At 45.9% G+C, this 19,365-nt stretch overlaps 1 protein-coding gene across 2 annotated transcripts in view; it reads right to left on the reverse strand.

Moving 5' to 3' along the window:
• cux1b (cut-like homeobox 1b) overlaps positions 1–19,365 on the reverse strand; it is a 64,505-nt gene that overhangs the window by 11,992 nt on the left and 33,148 nt on the right. The window contains exons 6-20 of one of the 2 annotated variants that reach the window (XM_069669133.1): positions 18,061–18,184; positions 15,230–15,306; positions 14,825–14,891; positions 10,375–10,423; positions 7,776–7,880; positions 7,110–7,298; positions 6,816–6,874; positions 6,497–6,539; positions 6,256–6,352; positions 4,226–5,026; positions 2,832–2,933; positions 2,178–2,728; positions 1,936–2,077; positions 1,003–1,290; positions 650–838 (exon numbers count right to left, since the gene is read on the reverse strand). In XM_069669133.1, coding sequence (XP_069525234.1) covers positions 650–838; positions 1,003–1,290; positions 1,936–2,077; positions 2,178–2,728; positions 2,832–2,933; positions 4,226–5,026; positions 6,256–6,352; positions 6,497–6,539; positions 6,816–6,874; positions 7,110–7,298; positions 7,776–7,880; positions 10,375–10,423; positions 14,825–14,891; positions 15,230–15,306; positions 18,061–18,184 — 2,883 coding nt within the window. The remainder of the gene's footprint in view (positions 1–649; positions 839–1,002; positions 1,291–1,935; positions 2,078–2,177; positions 2,729–2,831; positions 2,934–4,225; positions 5,027–6,255; positions 6,353–6,496; positions 6,540–6,815; positions 6,875–7,109; positions 7,299–7,775; positions 7,881–10,374; positions 10,424–14,824; positions 14,892–15,229; positions 15,307–18,060; positions 18,185–19,365) is intronic. The other variant, XM_069669134.1, reaches the window with a different exon arrangement.

Below are 19,365 nucleotides of genomic sequence, written 5' to 3' on the forward strand. Positions count from 1 at the left end.
TGTAAGGTCAGTTTTGTTTTTTGCCCTTGTGCGTAGTTTGCAATATCAGGAGGGGAAACTGATCCTGGATGCTTGTGCCTACTGGCAGGTTCAAACATGAGTACCCAAGCTCCACTGGGAGAGCTTCAAGTGGGCAGTCAGGGGGTCACTGTGAGGCAGCGGGGAGGGCGAGGCCTCTCGGCTTTGCTGATTCTTAAACGCATCATGCAAACAGAAGCGGATAAAGGATGATGGGAGCGATAGAGCGGGCTGAGGGCTAACGAATGATAAAAATACAAGCTTATAGACACTGGTGATTATTATGATGATGACGATGATGAAGAGGAGTGCTGATGACTGTGAGTAAGCAGGCCCCCGGCAGTCCCCTAGCTGTCACATCTAATACAATATGTGATGTCTGCGGTCCTGATTGGTACTGACATCACACCAAGATGACTGTGATCTGCACAACATGCTCTGCTGTCCTGCACAAAGGATGTTGTGTGTGCAGATGTGCATGTGCAATCCAAAGGCTGCTGCTCGTGTCTTTTTAGTGAATTTATTTATAAAATAAATGCATGCTAAAGCCTTTGTCTCACTGCTTTATTCATTATATCTGAAGGCTTGCTGCTCTGTATGGATGTCTGCGTTTGTTTCTCTCTCTGCACACCTTTCTTCTCCAGGCGTTTCATGTCCATGAGTTTCTCCACACTGTGTGGGTCCTGGAGCCAGAGCTGCATGCGGACGAAGGGCTCTCTGCCCTTCAGGCTGAGCTTGTGCCAGGGTTTGGGCCTGGCCAGCAGGTCTGAGACAGAACCCTGAGTCAGACCCAGGATAGTCTCCCCAAACAGTCGCTGGCCTGGTTAGGCGAGAGAGACAAAGAGAGAGACGGAGAGAGAGAGAGGGGAAATGAAAAAGTCATTTCAGGGAACTGATTCAAAAGCTGAATAATTCATCATAAAAAAGGAGGGTTGGGGGAAGAGAACAAATAACTGCACAAAAAGCCCCTTCTGTGTTTCTTACCGAGGTTGTTATCAGTCAGCACCTCCTTCACCTTCTTGGTGATGGCGTAAGTATCGAGCTCAGGGGACATCGCGACCATTTCCTGGATGCTGAGACCAGAATGACCAGGCAGGGGCAGCGGGGTGCCGGGCTGAGACTCCCCACCCGAGGGATCCTCAGACAAAGGTTTGAGACTGGAGGACTGCGAGGAGAGCGGATCCCCTGCGAGGCCGTTGACGGACTCCTCGGCTGAACTGAGAGGCGACTCCGGAGCGGGGCTGCAGCTCGCCGATGTCTTGGGAGTCCCCTCTGCGTGAGGAGAGCAGACAGGGTGAGAAAGATAGAACAGGTTAGGAGACATGCTACCATTAAAAAAACACAGAGCTTCATCTCCTCTCCCCGCTGCGCTTGGGAGGGACTTCAGTCACACAACATCAATTAATTTAATTCCTGTTAAACAAACAGCAAAGGTGCTTAAGTTTTCAGTTTGAAGCTTTTTTGGCTTCCTCCTCCTATTCCTTCATCTCCCTGTCTCTGTCTGTGTTGTACTGCTGTGCAGCTCAGCAGGCTGGAAGAGAGCAGTCATGAGGAGCTGTCAGTGTACATTAGCTGCTGTTTACACCCCCAGAGAGAAAGAGAGACACACACACGCACACAGGCATGCACACACACACACACGGAGCTGCCATCTGGCGCTGCAACACTAACTTGTCTATGACATGACAAACCAGCAGCTTGCTGGCTGACACTGCCACAGCACCGAGGATGGGGGGATGGTGGGAGAAGGAGGGAGGGGTGGGGAGGAGGAGGAGGAGGAGGAGGGAGGGAGGGGTGAGTGACAGACTGACAGTAACAACTAGCCACTAGCTCTAATCAGGCTTTCAGAATAATGCTGTAGCCCAAGGAGTCTGGTTGTGTGAATCCACTGTGTGTGTGTGGATGTGATTTGTTTACCTTGGTTGGGAGCTGGCTGGATGTGTGCGTTTTGCCCCTGGTCTCCATTGAGCCACGGCTGCATGCGGAGGTACGGCTCTCGGCTCCTCTGGTTCAACTTGTTCCACGGTTTGTGTCGAGACAGACTGTCACTCAATATTCCCTGAAACACACAGGCGGAGAAATGGCTCAGACATGCAACCGCTGTGGAGTAAAGAGTGATGAAAACAGAGCCACACAGGCTTTCTTTCTGCCTCCCTCACCTCTTTGGAGTCCTCCTGGATGTGGTTCTCCTCTCCTATCTGGCTGCTGATGGCCCTGCGGGGATCCGTATGCATGTTGCTCCACCACTGCTCCCTCCAGTAACCCACCCCTCCAGAACTTCCCGAGCGGGCCGACCCCTCGGAGCTCCGACCCAGCCTGAGAGCTCCGTCAGTAGACATGTCGATCCCTGAAGAGGCCCGGCCCTCTCGCTTGACGCTGGAGCTGAAGTCCAGGATGGGAGACGGGGACGAGGGCGACGACAAGAGGGAGCTGTGGGGCTTCTTTAGGGAGAGTGCCAGGGGGTTGTAAGGGGGGAGTGGAGCGGTGAGCGCGGAGCTCAGGAGGTCCCTCTGAGATAGCGATGAAGTAGAAGAGGAAGACGAGGCTTTGAATGTGGGCTCCAGTGCGGCCTGCTGGGCCTCCATCTCTTTGCGGGCTTGCTCTAGGATGGAGCGAATGGCCTCATCTGATCCACCGCCCCCTCCGCCTCCTAACCCACATCCGCCCCCTCCTTTCAGTCCTGTGTACGAGGGCTGGGCATGGGACAAGTCTGTTGAGGGAGGGACAATAGGCATCATATAAGACACTCAGCCAAAATGTATCACCTTCAATGCTTTCCGTCCTCTGGAGACGAGAAGAAAACAAAGACTCACCAGCTTTCTGCACCTGCAGCTCTCTTTTGGCCTGCTCCAGGATCGACTTGATCGCCTCATCTGAACCCGCCTCTGGTGTGCGGACACGGGCGGTAATGTTACCTGGAAGAAGAGAAGGAGGAGATGAAAAAATGTATGTCAGCTTAAAAAGCAGCGATAAGCAGCTAGGGAGCAGGTAAAGGGGAAAATAACGGAGCTTATAAGGACATCGAATAATTACACCATAGCACAGAACAACATTCCCACTGCTGAGCTACAACTACACTGGAGGGATTGTCATAATTTCTTCTGGTCCCTTTGGAGCTCACGCATGCACATGTGCTACAGGGTTCGTATAGTAAACGCTCCCCACAGAATAACAACTACCAATAAAATCCCTAAATACACATGCTGGCTTTTCCTTTGACGCAAGTTGCTGTTACTGTGCGGTTACCTTCAAGGCACATGTATATCTGTGTGCCTGCTTGCAAATTAATAAACCCAAACTCACGCACACACACACACACACACACACACACACACCGTAGATACAGTGCACCCCAACACAAACATGCCACACGGACAGAACGTGCTAGAATCTGTGTGTGTGAAGGGGACAGACCTGTGTGTGAAGCTTTATTGGAGAGGGCTCTCCGCTTCGGGACATCCTGAAACACTCGGCTAAGCTGGGGCTGGCCTGAGCCCTCTGTTAAAAACAATATACCACACACTATGTTACAGCAATTGTGTGTCTTTTTTTCTTTTACAGCTAGACTATATGGAGCCTTATAATGCTCTGCAAATATATGGAATGTGTGGACACTTCCATCCAGTGCACATTATAGTACCATAAAAGCATCGATCTTCACCATCTGTGTCCCCAGTAGGAATCAAACCTCTAACAGGAATATTAAACTGATTCAAAGGCAGAATAGTGAGAGATTAATTATTTAACAGTACGTATTAAACAGGGGCATTCTTACTGCATCCAAACAGACTATTTCTTGGACTATGTTGGTGGACTATTTTCTTTGTACCACTGAGACCACCTTCAATCAGAAATGTCCTGATGCGTTAACAAAAGCAGGCCCAGGCTAATCGAATCTACCCGTAGTTAACAGTACCCCTGCCTACCTCCTAGTTCCCCACCAATCAATACTATTGATGTGTGAAAGGTTTCTGTATTGACCACGATAGCTAGGAGAGGCTCTTGGGATCAGTGCGTGACTGGGAACTCACTCAAAACACACAGGTGTGGCACAGGATGGGAGTTAGGAAAGAGAAAGAAAAAGAAAAAGCTAGTCCATATTGACAAGCTAATCAATGGCTCTGTGCACAGCTATACAAACACACACTCATGCAAGACGCACACACTCTCCCGCACGCACAGACACGTTAAAGACACACCGGCTCACCTCTCTGGCGTCCCTGGATGCTGCGCAGAGCGAGGATGTTCTGCTCGTCGGCGAGGAACTGCCTCATCTTGTGGAAGGGCTCCTTCCCCCGGATGGTTAGCTTGTTCCACGGCTTCGGTCTGGCCAGGATCTCGCTGACGGAACCCTGGGAGAGTCCCAGCACGTAGTGGCCAAACACGCGCTGACCAATGTTGTGCTTGATCAGCTGCTCTTTAACCTGCCGGGCGATCTCTGCGGTGTCCATATCCTCCCCGTCCAGAATACTTCCTGTGGTGGCGTCTGAGTGGCTGGGTGACGGGGACGGGGCGCTGCCAGCCGTGCTGCTCCCGTTAACAGGAGCCATGTCAGGGCTGGCTGGAGGTGGCTGGGGGCTGCTGGCTGCCAGAGGGATGGCAGCAGACCCAGAGCCAGGGGTGGAGGTAGGGATGGAGCTGAGAGTTGGGGTGAATGGGGTGAACAGTAGAGCCCCACTGGGGATTCCAGATGACTCCTGCAACGCTTTGGAGTAGAAGGTTTGGAGCAGCTGCCGCTGTATCAGAGAGTTCAAAGCCATCTTACCCCCCACCATTGGGAACACGGGGGAGTAGAAGTCCTGGCCAATGCCCGTAGGAGTGAAAGGGTGCGTTTCGCCGCTGCTGGTGGTGGTGGCAGTGTTGAGGGGATCCGTGTGAGTGCGAGACAGGGGGAGCTGGGAGGAGAAAGGGAGAGAGGGAGGAGGAGGAGGGGGCGAGGGAGAGGGGTCGCTGGGCATGGTCTCCTCCTTCGGCGTGGACTCTTCTGTCCTTTTTCGCCTGGCTGACCCTACAAGAAAGGTCAAACACACCATGCATTATGGGGGGAGTCAACAAAAAAGGGGTTCCAAAAAGAGAGAGAAAAAAAAAACAAAAGTTATCTTAATCAAGTCTTTTCCAAATTAGTGAACTTTGTTTTCCTTTTTTGCCAACCCCCCCAGACAAAGTGCCCATGCATTTGTGATTTCAACCTTTCTTGTAAGCTACAGCCTGGAAGAAAAAAAGGACAAACAACACAATTGACACTGTGCCACTTAGGCAGATTAGCTTGGCCCAGGGCTGAGTCGCTCTCTCTCTCTCTCTCTCTCTCTCGCAGGCAAAGTGGGAGTTACTGGACAGGGTATAACGATGTCCTTAGATAGCCAATACACCATGTGAGTCCTCTTCTGCGCTGCTGCTGCTGCTGCTGCTGCTGCTGCTGCTGCTGCTGTAGCTGGTTCCTAAACACTGAGTTAATCCATAGTTCATGCAGTATCACAGTCTTTAGTTCATGAAAAATACATCCAGGAAAAAATATGGAGCAATAAAACTTAAAAAAAAAACAGATCCATGTCACCAAACACAGAGATCGAACAGATCTGCTGACTCGGAGCAAAGGCCTGAATTTGGACTTATTAAAATCGTCACACCGAACAAAACAAACAGAAATAAAAACATGTTTTCTCAGTCTTGTAACTAGTGGAATCCATGTTGATGATAAGCGCTGGGAGAAATTGTTTTCTAATGCATAACCATTGAGACTTAACATGATTGAGTAAGACAGTAAGCTCCCCTTACTGTGAATGTTAATCAATTCAAAGCTATTCAACTATTCAAGCCTAAAGCAATGACATTTCAAACCCATAAACACTGCTGCAGAGGGCAGGAGACCTGACGAAGCGGCCGTACTGTGGTGTCCTCGTTTTTGTGTACTGCAACTTTTTTTCAGGTTAACCTCCTGCAGGGTTTGCAAAGACTTCACATATGACCACCATTTGAGTACTATGATATGGTTTTGCATTCCTATTGTACATTCAGAACAATGTAAAACATGGTTAAGTATTCTCAGAGAAAAAGAATCCTTATGCATACACACAGCTTGTATGCACTCCCCTATGCCTTACCTGCAGCTGAGCCCTCATCTAAGCTCCCACGAAAGCAGGACGCTTTCACTTTTGCACGTCTGAGCTAAGGGTTTAGCACAGACAGTGTTGGTGAACCCCACCCGTGAACTGTAACCTCGCATTTGGGAAGACTTACCGCTGAGCTCGGTGTTGGCGATGCGCAGAGCGGCGCTCTCAGATTGAAGAGTACGGTTCCTCTCCAGCAACAGCACCTCCAGAGGTTTGGAAGAGTCCTGATGGAGAGGAAAGGTAGACTTTTAGCAAACGACTGTTCCTCTTTATATGATCTTATTTACGGGTTTGGATGTAACCTGCAACATTAGCACCTTTAGACCCTAAACGTGAAGGTTACTGATGCTTGTATCTGTCACTTTTACCTGCACAGAGTCAGATGTGCCAAACTCCATAGATTTGAGGATACTGAGGAAAGAGAGGGAGACGATAAATTATATATTAACCCCCTTAAAATGACACACACGTACACCATGTAACATTTTAGCTTATCTATTTCTGTCCCTATTAGGACAAAGAAAGCATACAGACACACAAGCCTCACCTTCATAAGGGCACTCAATTAAATTACACATCTTAAATGAAGAAGCGCATCTTGTTTAACATCGTTAAAGACATCAAACGCATGCAATAAATAGATCTATGCTGGGAACACACACACACTCCTCCTTGCGTGCGCCTCACCTCAGCTCCTTCTTCACCTCCTCATAGTCAGCTTGATTCTGCAGCTTCTCCTCTAGTTCCTGTAGATTACAAAGAGATGAAATAACATGAAATGATTATAATAATAAAAGAAGTCCTGTTTCTTTGTGTGTCGTATATATATTACAGTGATTTATCTCTAGATGAAAGAACAGGGCTATTAAATGTGTGGCGGAAGTTACAGGTGGGATCAGAGCAGACGACAAAGCAGGACAAGGACAGAAATAGTCTTATTAGATAGACATACACCCTTGTTGTGTGTTCTGAGGTGTGTACCTTGAGAGTGGCGGTCTTGGTGCTCAGCTGCTCCTCCAGCTGCGCGATCTGGGAGCTGGTGGTCTCTCGGAGTTTGGTCAGGCTGGCCTGCAGTCTCTGGACGTCCTCCACCAGCTGGGCGGTCTCCCTTTCTTTGGCCCTGAGCTCCGCCTCCAGATTGGAGTGGGATGCTACCTCTGAAGTCTGTTCCTAAAAGGCCCAAATGGGAGTTTCATCAAACAAGCACCATTAAACTGAGAAGAGTGTTTACAAACTCCTGCTTTCAGATACAATCAATGAAACACTGCAGTGATCAATACTTCTGTGCCTGACAGAAGCTGATCTATGTAGTGATTACAGTTAAGATCAATAAAAGCAGAAAACTTGGCGTGGCAGTCAGTCTCACCTCTGCAGTCTGCTCTACATGTCCGATAAATCAGTTAATCAATAAGCCAATCATGTGTCGCCAACTTGGCAACCTTTTCTTGGAAATCAATACATTAGACAACAGTTCAATACATTATTGAGGACTCCAGTGCCTGACCTTTAAGATCAGTGATTACAGAGATCCATAAATTGAAGCTTTTATCAGCTGATTGCGTCCAGCATAAAAAGGCCGAGCTGATCTTTAGCCTATCAATACCTCTTTGCCGTCCCCCCCTCCAGTGAAGCAGTGAGATGCGTTACCGTGTCGGGGTCGGCCTTGGCCGGGCTGCTGAGCGGCTGCGATTGGCTGCTGGAGGACAGCTGCTCTCTGAACGTCTCCGCCTCTCTCTGAGCTGCTTCTGCTCGCTGGAAGGAGGAGAGGAAAATCAACTAGTGGAGAAACTGAAATTGTCAAACATAATAAATGTATTCCTCAATTCAGCGCTCCTTTTTTTTAAGTGTACACAAGTTCCCTTGACTCATCTCAATTTCCCACTAGAGAAGAGTTGAAAAGCTGCTTAATAAGTAAGGCTGAAGAGAGCGCACTGACTGATCCTATGGCGGCGACTTTAAGACCTTTGGCGGCTGGGTTTGTTAAGTTTTATCGCCAAGGTTTTGAGTGATGAAACCATCATTTTCTAAAGCTTTTCTTTCACTTATTTTTTATACAGCCAAATTATTACACAGCACAAGTGCTTGGCAAGTAGCAAATCCAAAAAGGCAATCAAATTATAGCCATAATTTTTCCAATACGCCATCTTCCTCCTCCAGCCAACTGTGTGTCAGCGTCCCTTCCAGCATAAACAAACATATTCAACATAACCGGGCAGGGCAGAGAGAACGCAGCGCAAGTGTGGAACAATGGCCGAGGGTGAATTCTTCCTTAATTGAAAATATCACATTAGTCCTGAGAATTGAGATGATACCCGTTGACTCGTATTTATAACCAAACTGCCGCGCTCCAGCAGGGACTCGTCTGCAGCGCAGGCCAGCTTGCCGTCATTAGGAGTTACAGGGAGCCGATTCCACAGTGTTTCTAATTGCAACCATATTGAGGGCTGTTATTGACTGGGTGGGAGTTGGACTGCTATTCGCAAAAAGAAAAATCCTGTTTTCCATTTTCTCCTTATAAAAGCGTATAAAAAGTCTGTGACGGAGCTGGAGGCGATGCTGTCATCCACTGTAAACCTCAAATCACAAGTGTGAACAGTGTGTGTGTGTGAGTGCGAGAGTGTGTGTGGCATTATAGTAGTAGTGCTAACCTTTAGGCTAATATTAACATTACATGCCTATGCTACCCCTTTAGCCACAAATCATACTCTTAGGCTAATAATGAAAGTTAACAACAATGACATTAACAGATACCACAGGAATATTTACAACGCGGGGCAGAGGGCGCGCTGCGGGGCTTATTTTATTTAGCTGAGTGGGTTTAGTAGGTGTGGTAGAAACATTTAAAACAAACAGCAGACCTCACACTGATAACCAAGACAGTGTTTCTTGGGTTAACCACATTTCATAGAAGCTAAGAGGTACGATTTTTTTGTATTTCAATGCATGATGTTGGCGATGTTTTGCATTTTAGTTATCTTAAAAACGCCACGAAAAGCAGCAACGTGCTCATCCAACTTTCCCGCTTCTCTTTCAACGGGCTCGGACTGCAGGAGTTTAAAATCACATACTTAAGGAGAAACTTCAGACCCTCTTATTATCTAAAAATAATAGCACACTACATGATATCATTGCGATTATTGTGCGTGCCAGAGGAGGCAATGCACCACCTTACCTGATCTCACAGCAGATGAGATGTAAACTAAATCCAGACTGACGTGTTGAAAATTGCAGTGACAAAAAAACACACAGAAGGCTAAACGAGTCTGGTTGAAAATAGGAGACACGGTCAACCTGGGTTTTTTATTCTCCACAACCAGAAGACATTTTTAATATCTGCAAAAAGCAGTATGCTAGCAAACGTTAGCCTCAGGGCTCAGAAGTCAGTCTCTCTGTAGACTTGTTTCTCTCCTTCGCAATTGTCTTCTTGCTCTGAAAATACTTACATAACCATCCAGATTTTTAAATCCTAAACAAACATGTTTGAAATTATCAGCGCCGCCCTGCTGAGTGTTCGAGCAGTTCAAGAGGTTGATTGGATCTAAAATCCCCAAAACATTTGTACCGGCCATGGTCCCAGATCAGATTTCTTCCAATTGTCCGAACGTGTTAATCTCTCCAAAACTCCTGAAGTCTGAGCCCGGCTTAAGCCCTTAGCCTGTTTTTTCCTACTGAATAAGTTAATCTATAAACAAATGTTTTATATATGAACAGTATTTATAGAGAACGTTAAGAAAAAGGTTTAAAAAAATGAGTGAAATAAAAGTGGGCACTGTAGCTTCTAAAAAATGCTACTAAACAGGGGTAAATAATGCATTTGTGTGGGACTATTTTCAGCAGCGGATTAATGTGCATTTGGTGCTCTAGTTATTATTTAAGGCAGAATGATGGTGTACGTGGGATCACATCAAAATAAACTTTAGTGCACATAAATATGTAATTCGATGAAACTTCATGGCACAATAGTTTTTGTGCTACAAAGGAGATTAAATGCACAAAGAATTAATCTATACCCTTTGGATCCACACAATGTTGGTCTTTTTCAATACATTTGTTGACTGAATAAAAATATAACTAGACTAAATTCTTTAAAGCAAATTAACTTGCATCAGTTGACACAGCTTTATTTTATTGATTTCATATAAAGAATTTAGTTTCTTTCGCTTTATTTTAAAGACAAAGAGAATTATAAAACACAGAGACGATGTTGCTGAGTAAAGACGAACAGTGAGGATGTTGAGGGGGTTACCTGATTTGCCCTTTCCAGGTCGGTCATCACCATCTCGATCTCATCGGCCCTGTGAAAGACAATAACGGTTACAACACAGTATGGGACAGTGCTTTTAAAGAGACTCACAGAGATCCTCTACACAAACAGAGAGAAGGAGCAGATAAACAAACATGGACGATATGCACACATCACGTGTGAGCGAGATTGTTCAGAGAGCACACATTTAGAGGATGCCGGTGTCGTGCCCATTAAGCTACTGTCTAAATTTCACCTTAATCCATTGATTGTGAACTCCATAACCCAAACAGCTTGTATGCGTGCGTGCATACATGTATTTAAGCGTGTGTCTGTGAGTGTGTCTATGTGTGTGGGTGTGCACATGTAAGCCCCTAAACCCGGGCCACACTAAAACAGAGGGATTACATTAATAGAGCTCTAAGTCCTAATACAGCAGACTAATCTGCTATGAAGCTGTATGATTGTGTCTGACTAATGGTCTGGATGGAGGCCATGGTTCACCTCTCACTTGCTAGAGGTCAGACAGCAGGAATACATCCCCCATAATACCTCACATTATTGACTTGGGAGAAACAGTTTAATAACCTTCTTTCATGAGTGACATGAACACCTGACACTTTTCTGCAAACAATGGCCGAGATGTGGAGGAAACTTCCGGAACAAGAACCAAAACTCCGACACAATAAAGGAACTTTTTTGTCAGACTTGCATTAACTTTATGTTTAACACCCTGCCTGTATAATTGCCCAAATATGATTAGCCTCTCTGTTAATTAGTTGTCAGCGTGTGTGTTGGTTTGCGCCCTAAGATACATATCAAATACATTTCCCTGCATGAAGCTACAAGACAAAAAAGCATGAAATCTCTGAGAAAACTCATCTGTCTGTGTTCAATGCGGTGCAGTGTATGCATGTGTGTTTGTTTAAGACATTACTTGCTGATAGGAGCACAAGGGCGGCATTGAATGCAAAGACGCAAGCGCATATGCGCACTGCTGCTTCCATTAAGACCCTTTGATTTCACTGCAATCTTTTGATGGTGAACCCAATAACCCACGCAGCTTTTTGTATTTGTGTGTCACAGTATGAGAAACAGTGTTATGTCCCATAGGCCTGAGTACTACTGATTTGAATGTGTTTAACAAAACAGACACAGTTGATATTAGGTCAACATTGTGCCACGGGCAATGCAGCAAAAAGAATCAGATGTGGGTGGGAGAGCTTTTCTCTCGCCGCTTTTATTCTTTCCCGAACAGTTAAAAGGATCTAGTATGCATTTAAGCAACATAATAGTACACTACCTCTCCGGCTTTTATCCTGTCTTAAGCTATAGTGTGCGGGACCCACGTGTGCACTCAATCGCACTCCCCGCACACACACAAATGTTAAGGTCAGAGAGCCAACAAGCCAGAAAAGCTTGTAATGGAGAGCGTTTATGGGTAGTAATGCAACCCAAATACACCACGGCTCCTGCTCCAAATGTGATCATTTAATCAAAGTACAGATGCACAAAGTCTTCTTAAATAACCTTTGGATTTGGCTGTATTTGGGAATTATAAAGGCAAAGCTAGAGGCTGAGGGCCAAATCAGATCACAGGGAAGGGATTTTCTGCATATCCTGATACAGTCAGTCAGTCACTGGGCAGGGCAGGAGCTGTCCATGCAGCCAGAGGAATTAAATCATCAAACACTGAACAGAAAAGGGGGAGGGGGAGGGGGGTCCCAATAATAATAATCCTGATTCTGTGCCCCCAAAATGTGTCTATAAAGCTCTGTACAGCAGCCACAGGGAGGAGCTATAGAGTAGATGCACTTGAAGTGGCACACAAACACTCGCACACACTCTTTTGTAGCATGAAAGCCAATGGGTGCAGCCAGTGACATCAGTGAGTACTGTAGGACTTCTGAAACAAGCCCAGAGCCTCTAAGCCCCTACTGTACTTCCTCCTTCTCAGACAGGCCCTTTTCATCTCTTATCATCTCCTCTCTCTCTCTCTCTCTCTCTCTCTCTCGCTCCTCACTCAACCGCTCCTTTTCTTTTCCAACCTCTGCCTGCCTCTCTCCATCCTTCTCCCTCCTTTCCCGTTGCCCTCCACTTTTTCTCCTTTCATCTTTCTTTCTACCCCCCCCTCTCTCATCTTTCGCCCTCCTCTTCCTCGGCCTCTGTCCTCGGTGCCAGCAGGATATTCCCCTGATTTAGATTTTCATTTCCCTCCTCTATCACGCTCTTATCCCCTTCTTCCTCGCCGTAGCCTGCAGCCCGACTTGCTTTTTGCCCTCTAGCTTTCATCACTCCATTCCTTTTCTTTCTTTGGCTTTCTCCACATTGCGTTTTTCACAGCGTGTTACCTTGGGGATTTCAAGGAGGCTTAAAAAGAAGCTAGCTGTTAGAGTGTGTCTGTGTGTGTATGTCGTGCGCCATTCTCTCTGTGTGTGTGCGTGTAAGCTTGAGATGGACACAGGAAAAGCCTATTGACTGCTGCCTAATTAGCAGTAATTAAATGCTTTCCTTAAAATGCTATCAAGGCTTTATACAGAGATAAAGCTGGACGGAAACATACAGAGGAGCACGCACACACACAGACACACAGAGACACACACACAGACATACACAGCATCCTGTGGGGCTGGGGATCAATATATCATTAATCTTTAACAGGGACTAAACGGGTAAAAACGCGGCCAGTCAGACCCTCACAGCGCCAACACAGAGAGGGGGCTACGCTACATCTGCAGGCCCGCCTCCCGCCGAAGCTCACACACACTCTGAGCTCTGCAACATCGACCAAATTCTCAGGGAGCGTGTGTGTACGTCCGCGCGTGTGTGCACAAGTGTGTATTTTAAAAGGCAGATTACCCGAATGCAGCAAGAGGATGGGGGATTTGTCACGCAATGTCCTCCTTAGCGGAAAACTTTAGAGCGAGCGTGTGTGCGTTGGTTTCGTGTGTTTGTGCGGAAAAAGTGCACGATATGTATGGCGTTTGTGTTTTTGCACTGCCAAAATATATGCAGTCAAAGGGTTAAAAGTTGTGTTCAGCCAAACACTGGCGATTTGCTCAGCCAAGCAGTAAACGGGGGAAGGACTCCAAGGACTGGGAGGGTGCAGGGTTAGAGAGGGTTTGTGTGTGCTTTAAAGCGTTGCATTAAAATTTCAGATCACAGCACGCCACATAGTCAAGGACCCTGACTGCCTCAGGCTCATGAGTGAGTGTGCGTATTTGTATGTGTGTGTGTGTGTGTGTGTGTGGATGTGGGACGGCATGTGTTTATTAGCTTTTGTAAGCAAATGGGGCCTACTATATGTGTCTTTTCAAAATGTGTTCTCGTCTGACATAAAAGGATCAGACAAGGACGGAAAAAGGAAGAAGGAAGTGTAAAGAAAGGAGAGAAAGAAGAAGAGCGGGGAAATATAGTCACGGGGAGAGAAAACAAAGGAGGGGGGGGGGTGCTGATGGACTATGAAACCTATTGATTAATGCCATTACACTGCATGTAATATCTTCCTGTGGCCTTTCCTTTTACACTCACAGATGTAGGAGATAAAAGACAAAGTCTGGGAGCGAGTGAGGCAGAAAAGGGGGAAAAAAAGTATTGTGAGGGAGAGAGGAGGGGGGGGATCGATCTGTTTTTAACAGCCAATCAATTTAACAACTCTGTTAATGGAGAGACACGGTGAGTTTGGGGCCTGGTAAATGGGGTGGGGGACAACCTTAAAAGCCAAGTTGATACTCGGTGGCACTTTGTGTGGAGGGCGCACGCACGATGCCCTTCACCGTTTCACAAACAGTCTTGGATTTAAAGGAAGAGTTGAGGCTACAAGGAGAGTGTGCTCTGCTTGTCAGGGCAGCAGTGTCCAATAAAAACCATGAGAGTGTATTTTACATTTTGGTTCAGGTGCTTCAGTCGGTTCTGGTTCCCGATACTAAACCCTGAGGGACGCCAAGTGTGAATGTCACAAAGTGCCACTTCACAGTGTGGAGTGCTGACATGGAAAAGCTTCTGTTCTTGTCCTCGCCACTGCCATGAGATCAATAATGATAGATGCCCACAGCTCAAGGAGCAGAAGCTACCTTAGGTCCTGTTAGAAGCCTGTGCGACTTTAAGTCAGCCTGACCCTCCTCGGCCCTTCCTCCCCGCCCTGACCCCGATGAATCAGAGCGCTTTAGCTTGCGCGACCAAATAAACAAAAAAAACTCTATTTTGGTGCTCGCCGTGGCGGCAGAACGCATTAAAATCCTGCGTCAGTATTTACAGTGCGTGGGTAATGCTGGGATTTGGAGGCTGCTGAGCGTTGTGGGAGACAATCCAGCTGTTAGGGAGAAGAAGAAGGGGGGAGTTTCCAGGCAAGGAGATTCACTAAACAGGATGATTATGTCAGGGATGGACTATGGAGGAGGCAGAGGGGAGAGGTCTCACGGCAAACACACACATAGATCAACGAGAGACGTACTTTGCTGTGGATTCCTCGTCGTACTTGGTCTTCAAATCAAAGAGCTCGGCCTGAGTTGTTTCAAGTGCTGTAGAGGAAGAGGAAAGAGTCAGTCGGGGGTTTCTCTACTACAAGGCAGCTTACAAATAAAGACCTTACATAAGTGTTAAACTTACTACAGATTCCTGTGTATTTGTGCTTTACTCATTAGTTTGACATGTGTGGAGTAATATTATTTAGTTGCCAGGCAAATGTCAATCTGATCAAGTCACACCCACCTAGTCCAGATTAAGCCGATTACGATTTTGAGTGTTCACCAGGGAGAAATACTACAAATGCTCAAGTTGCCGCCACCACCACATACTCAGTGCTAAGGCTGCCATTCTATCTGAGCTGGTTATAAAAGTACCCATGTCTGTACAGTACCTGTCTGTAGGGACTGGGCCTTGTGTTCGGCCTCCTCCAACCTTGAGGACATGGAGTCCTGGCTCTCCTGGAGTTTCCTGCAGAGGCAGACAGAAGGCGAGAAAAAGGGAGCGGGAAGCAGAAAGTCACAGACAGAGATACTGAGTCAGTAAATCTTTGGGTTCACACTTTGTCGCAACTGCAACTTTTCCTCTATTTTCCCACCATTTCTGAAGTGTTTTCCCCACTAAAATCCTCCCAACACAACCCACTCCTCATTAAGCAGCCCTATTAGGCAGGAATGTCTGGCCACTGGGGCACGCTGCACCCGGGGGGAGAGAGAGCGAGAGAGCGAGGCTCGAGTAAGAGAGAGCAGGAGGAGGAGGGGGCGACAGAAACCACAAGGATAAAATAGATTCATTCTTAGCATATAAAAAGTTGGGCTCTGCTGAGAAATTGCCACTGCGTGTAAAAACATCAATAATCTAGCACAAAGACGGTCTTTATGGCACTCTTTGATGCCCCCCTTCTCCGCCAATCTGTCTCTCCTGTCATCTCTATTTTTCTGCCCTCTGCTTCATCCTTTCATCTCGCTCGCTCCCTCCTTCTCTCGCTCCTTGCAGGATAAAATGCATCAGAGGTGCCATCCATTTACTGCCCCTCTCAGACACAGGAAGTCAGCTCTCTGCAGACAGGAAGGGGCCTATAAAACACTGACGTAAAGGAAATACAGTTGGACAATTGATCTCGTGGTGTACGTCTGAGAGGGGCAATGAGCTTTAGCACAGATTCACAACAAACAAAATGATTGACACGAGGGAAAAATGTGAGGTCAGAAATGTGCATTTGGTAAACATGTTTATTATAAATCAGCTGCTACTGGGACAGAGAGTTTTAGGGAAATGGTCACTGAGAAAGATTCTCTTACAAGTGCAAATAAATAAAGCGTGAAAAAGGAAGTAGTATTTGTTGGCAGTGCTTTGGAGTGAAGCAGAATTTGATGCAAGTGTAAAGAAGTAATTTAAACTACGGACTATTTTGTTAAGGATGAACTTTGACAATAACCTGAAAACTTAGTGATTTCCAGTGTAGACAAATAAACTGATGCAGCAGAAAAAAGGGATACTATGTTCCTTGTTGCTCTTGAAAGGACATGAGCAACCTGCTATACCAAATGAGTCCTGAGTCTGTAATCATAACACGTACATATATGTACATCTGCATAGTGGAGAGTGGAGTAACACTAAGAAGAGAAAGTTAACATGTTTGAAGAAGCTCCCCACACTGTGGCCCAATCCCAGTCTCCACACACGGTAAATGTGTGTTAGTGCTGTCCCACTGTGAAATGCGGCTCTGATGCAATGTAAACAAATGTCCGTACACTAAAGATGTCATTTAATAAAGTTTGAACCAAAAAAAGAGTAAACAAAGAGAGCGCGGGCGGAGACGGGAAAACCACAAATAAGTTTATCTGTAAGTAAACATCACATTTGTACTTATTAATAGCACGTTTGTAGAGTTGTTTCTGTTATTCAGATAAAGATAAACATTAACGTCTTTCTGACTTGATAGTTCGCTAAAATATGTAAACACTGCAATGTAAGATACACAAATATATACAGGAGGCAGCCTTTTTTTTTATTATTAGATTTAATGGCACATCTGTTTTCCAGGCAACGTGTGATGTCATGAACGTCTGTCCCATTCCTCATTTTTTATACAGTTCTTAAGCCCTGCGCGCCTGACGTCAGTGAAGTCCGTGAGGGTTTGGGATTGGGTCCGTGTTGTTGAGCTCTACAGCAGACATATTGGATTTAATCTTTTTCTTTAAAAGGTTTTTATCGTCTTTTTAAAGGTGATGTCTAAAGTTGGAATCATTCATCATGTTCTTGAACCCCTGCTCATCCTCTGTTAAAATGTGCCGTCTCTTTAAATGTTTATTTATGCCTTTATTTCAAAACTGGAGAATCGTGGATAACTACATTTAGCATTGACAGGTTGGTTCAAGACTTGAAGTTTGAACATTGAACTTCATTTGGATTCACATAATTAAAACTGGTCACCGCTATGTTAGTCTGGGTTTACTGGAGTGATGAAGGAGGAAAGGTTCCAATATTATGGATGCCCACACCTTTGGCATTTAATGTAATTATCTTTATGAGGAATGGACTCCTTCCTACGAGACGACTTTATAAGACGGCTCTTAGGTAGTTCCAGCCTTTGTAAGTATAAATACAAAATTTCAATAGTTGTTAAATATGTGGCAACAATAAAGAGCTTACGTATTGCTGCCACAGGCTTCCTGAGCCTTTGAAAATCAAAGTTTTAAAAAGGAAGTTACACCTAACCACCATTTTTTGTCATTATTATCTTGGTGGGTCTAATTCCGTCACTGTATATTTCCAGTAAAGGCGGTGGCAGCAATTATTCCAAACAAAAGGTCTGAAATATATCGTGGTTGAGACAGAAAATTGAGTCTGAGGTGTTGATTCCCCATCGAGACAAGAATGGCAAGCACCCACATGACAAAAATGCTGCCATTGTCTTTTATGTAGGTTGTTTTCCATTTATCGGCAAAAGGGAGGCGATATCAGGGAAGCAATGAGGCACACTTTGTTGATTAAACTGATAACTACGAGGAATGGTCCAAGGCCTATTAGCGGAGGAGAAATTGTATTTTTATTAAGTCGTGAATAGCTCTGCTAAATACAGTCGGATATCTTAGACCTATCATTCAAAGATTAGAATCAGTTCTGCCTGAGGGCGCTGTGACCCAGAGGTTGGAAATGGCAAAATAACACAGAGGTTATTACTTAGAACACAAACACACACACAGACACACAAAGTTGTACCTCTCCTTCTCTGCATAGTCGTTGTGTAGCTGGAGCTGCTTTTCTTGGGCCAGGTTCTCCGCTTGATTCTTCAGAGACTGCTCGTATTCTCGGATTTTCTCCTTCAAGGCCTTGATGGTCACCTCTGGAGGAGGTAAGAGCAGAAAGCCGCGCGTCGGGAGAGAAAAGGAAGGAAGAGTTAAAATACGGTCGTCTTGCAAAACATATAGAAAACAGACTGTAGCGGTTTCCTCGATGTGATAGATGGCAGCGATGACGATAAAGCTCTTGAAGGAGGGGGCTCGACCTTTGCTTAAGGAACAGCGTTTCATATCCCGCATTCTTCCTCTGTCAGCACAGACGAAGGCTGTGGCCCCTATGGCTCCTGCCTAATCTTTACATCCACGACCGGTATAGAATATTCACTGTTCACCAACAGCAGATATGCTGTATTCATTAGGACTGCATTAGTGCTGAAACCCCATAACCTGCTGACGGCTGAGCTCTGTATGGGGCAGCCTGAAATAAATCTAACACATAACTGGGGTAATAAATAGGCCTCCGTGTGTGTGTCTGTGTGTGTATGTGTGTGTGTGTGTGTTTCTCAGAGAAAGATATAAGTGAGTGAGACAATGATAAAGAGCATTGCTGCTTGCTGCCTTTGACTGAGGGCTCTTAGCACTTTGTGTGTGTGTGTGTGCGTGTGATTTAAACTCCAGTCTCACTGCTCTGACACATAATCAATAGAGGAGAGTCCCCTCAGAGCCCTCTTACCCCTTAACTGCTTAACTGAACTTTAAACATTTAGGTTGTGGGGATCAATGGCCCCTGCACTCTTTCTACGTGTGTGTGTGCGCGTGTGCAAGTGTGCGGGCTGGCCGGCGTGTGTGTGTTTAACAGGAGTGGGAGTTCCACAGTGTGTTTTGGGGTTTAAATATCCCCCATCTATTGAGGCGGGAAGGAGGGATAAAGGATGAGGGAACAGGAAAATCAATGGCAGAATGGAACCCTGCCGCTATCGAGCTGTTCCAATTAACTCTCGCTGAGGAAAAGGGGGGATTCCAAAACATTCCCTGCTCCCTCGCTCGCTCCTCCTTTTTTTCGTCTGAAATTACACCACTTTTATTACTGCTTCTCACTCATCCCTCTGCCTTTGTCAGTTTTTCCATCCCTCTTTACCCTGAGGTAGCCCGTCGTCTTTTATTCATGAAAGTCTGCCTCGCATTTTTTTTCCTCCAGAAAATCCTATTTGAAAATGTAAAACCTTGTAAATTTTTTGTGTTTTTAAAACATTTATGAGGCATTGAAATATGTTCAAATAAGGCC

This window comes from Semicossyphus pulcher, unplaced genomic scaffold (assembly GCF_022749685.1).
Source record: "Semicossyphus pulcher isolate SPU_LCO1_2020_fin unplaced genomic scaffold, fSemPul1.0.p SCAF_19, whole genome shotgun sequence".
NCBI classification, from domain to species: Eukaryota; Metazoa; Chordata; class Actinopteri; order Labriformes; family Labridae; genus Semicossyphus; species Semicossyphus pulcher.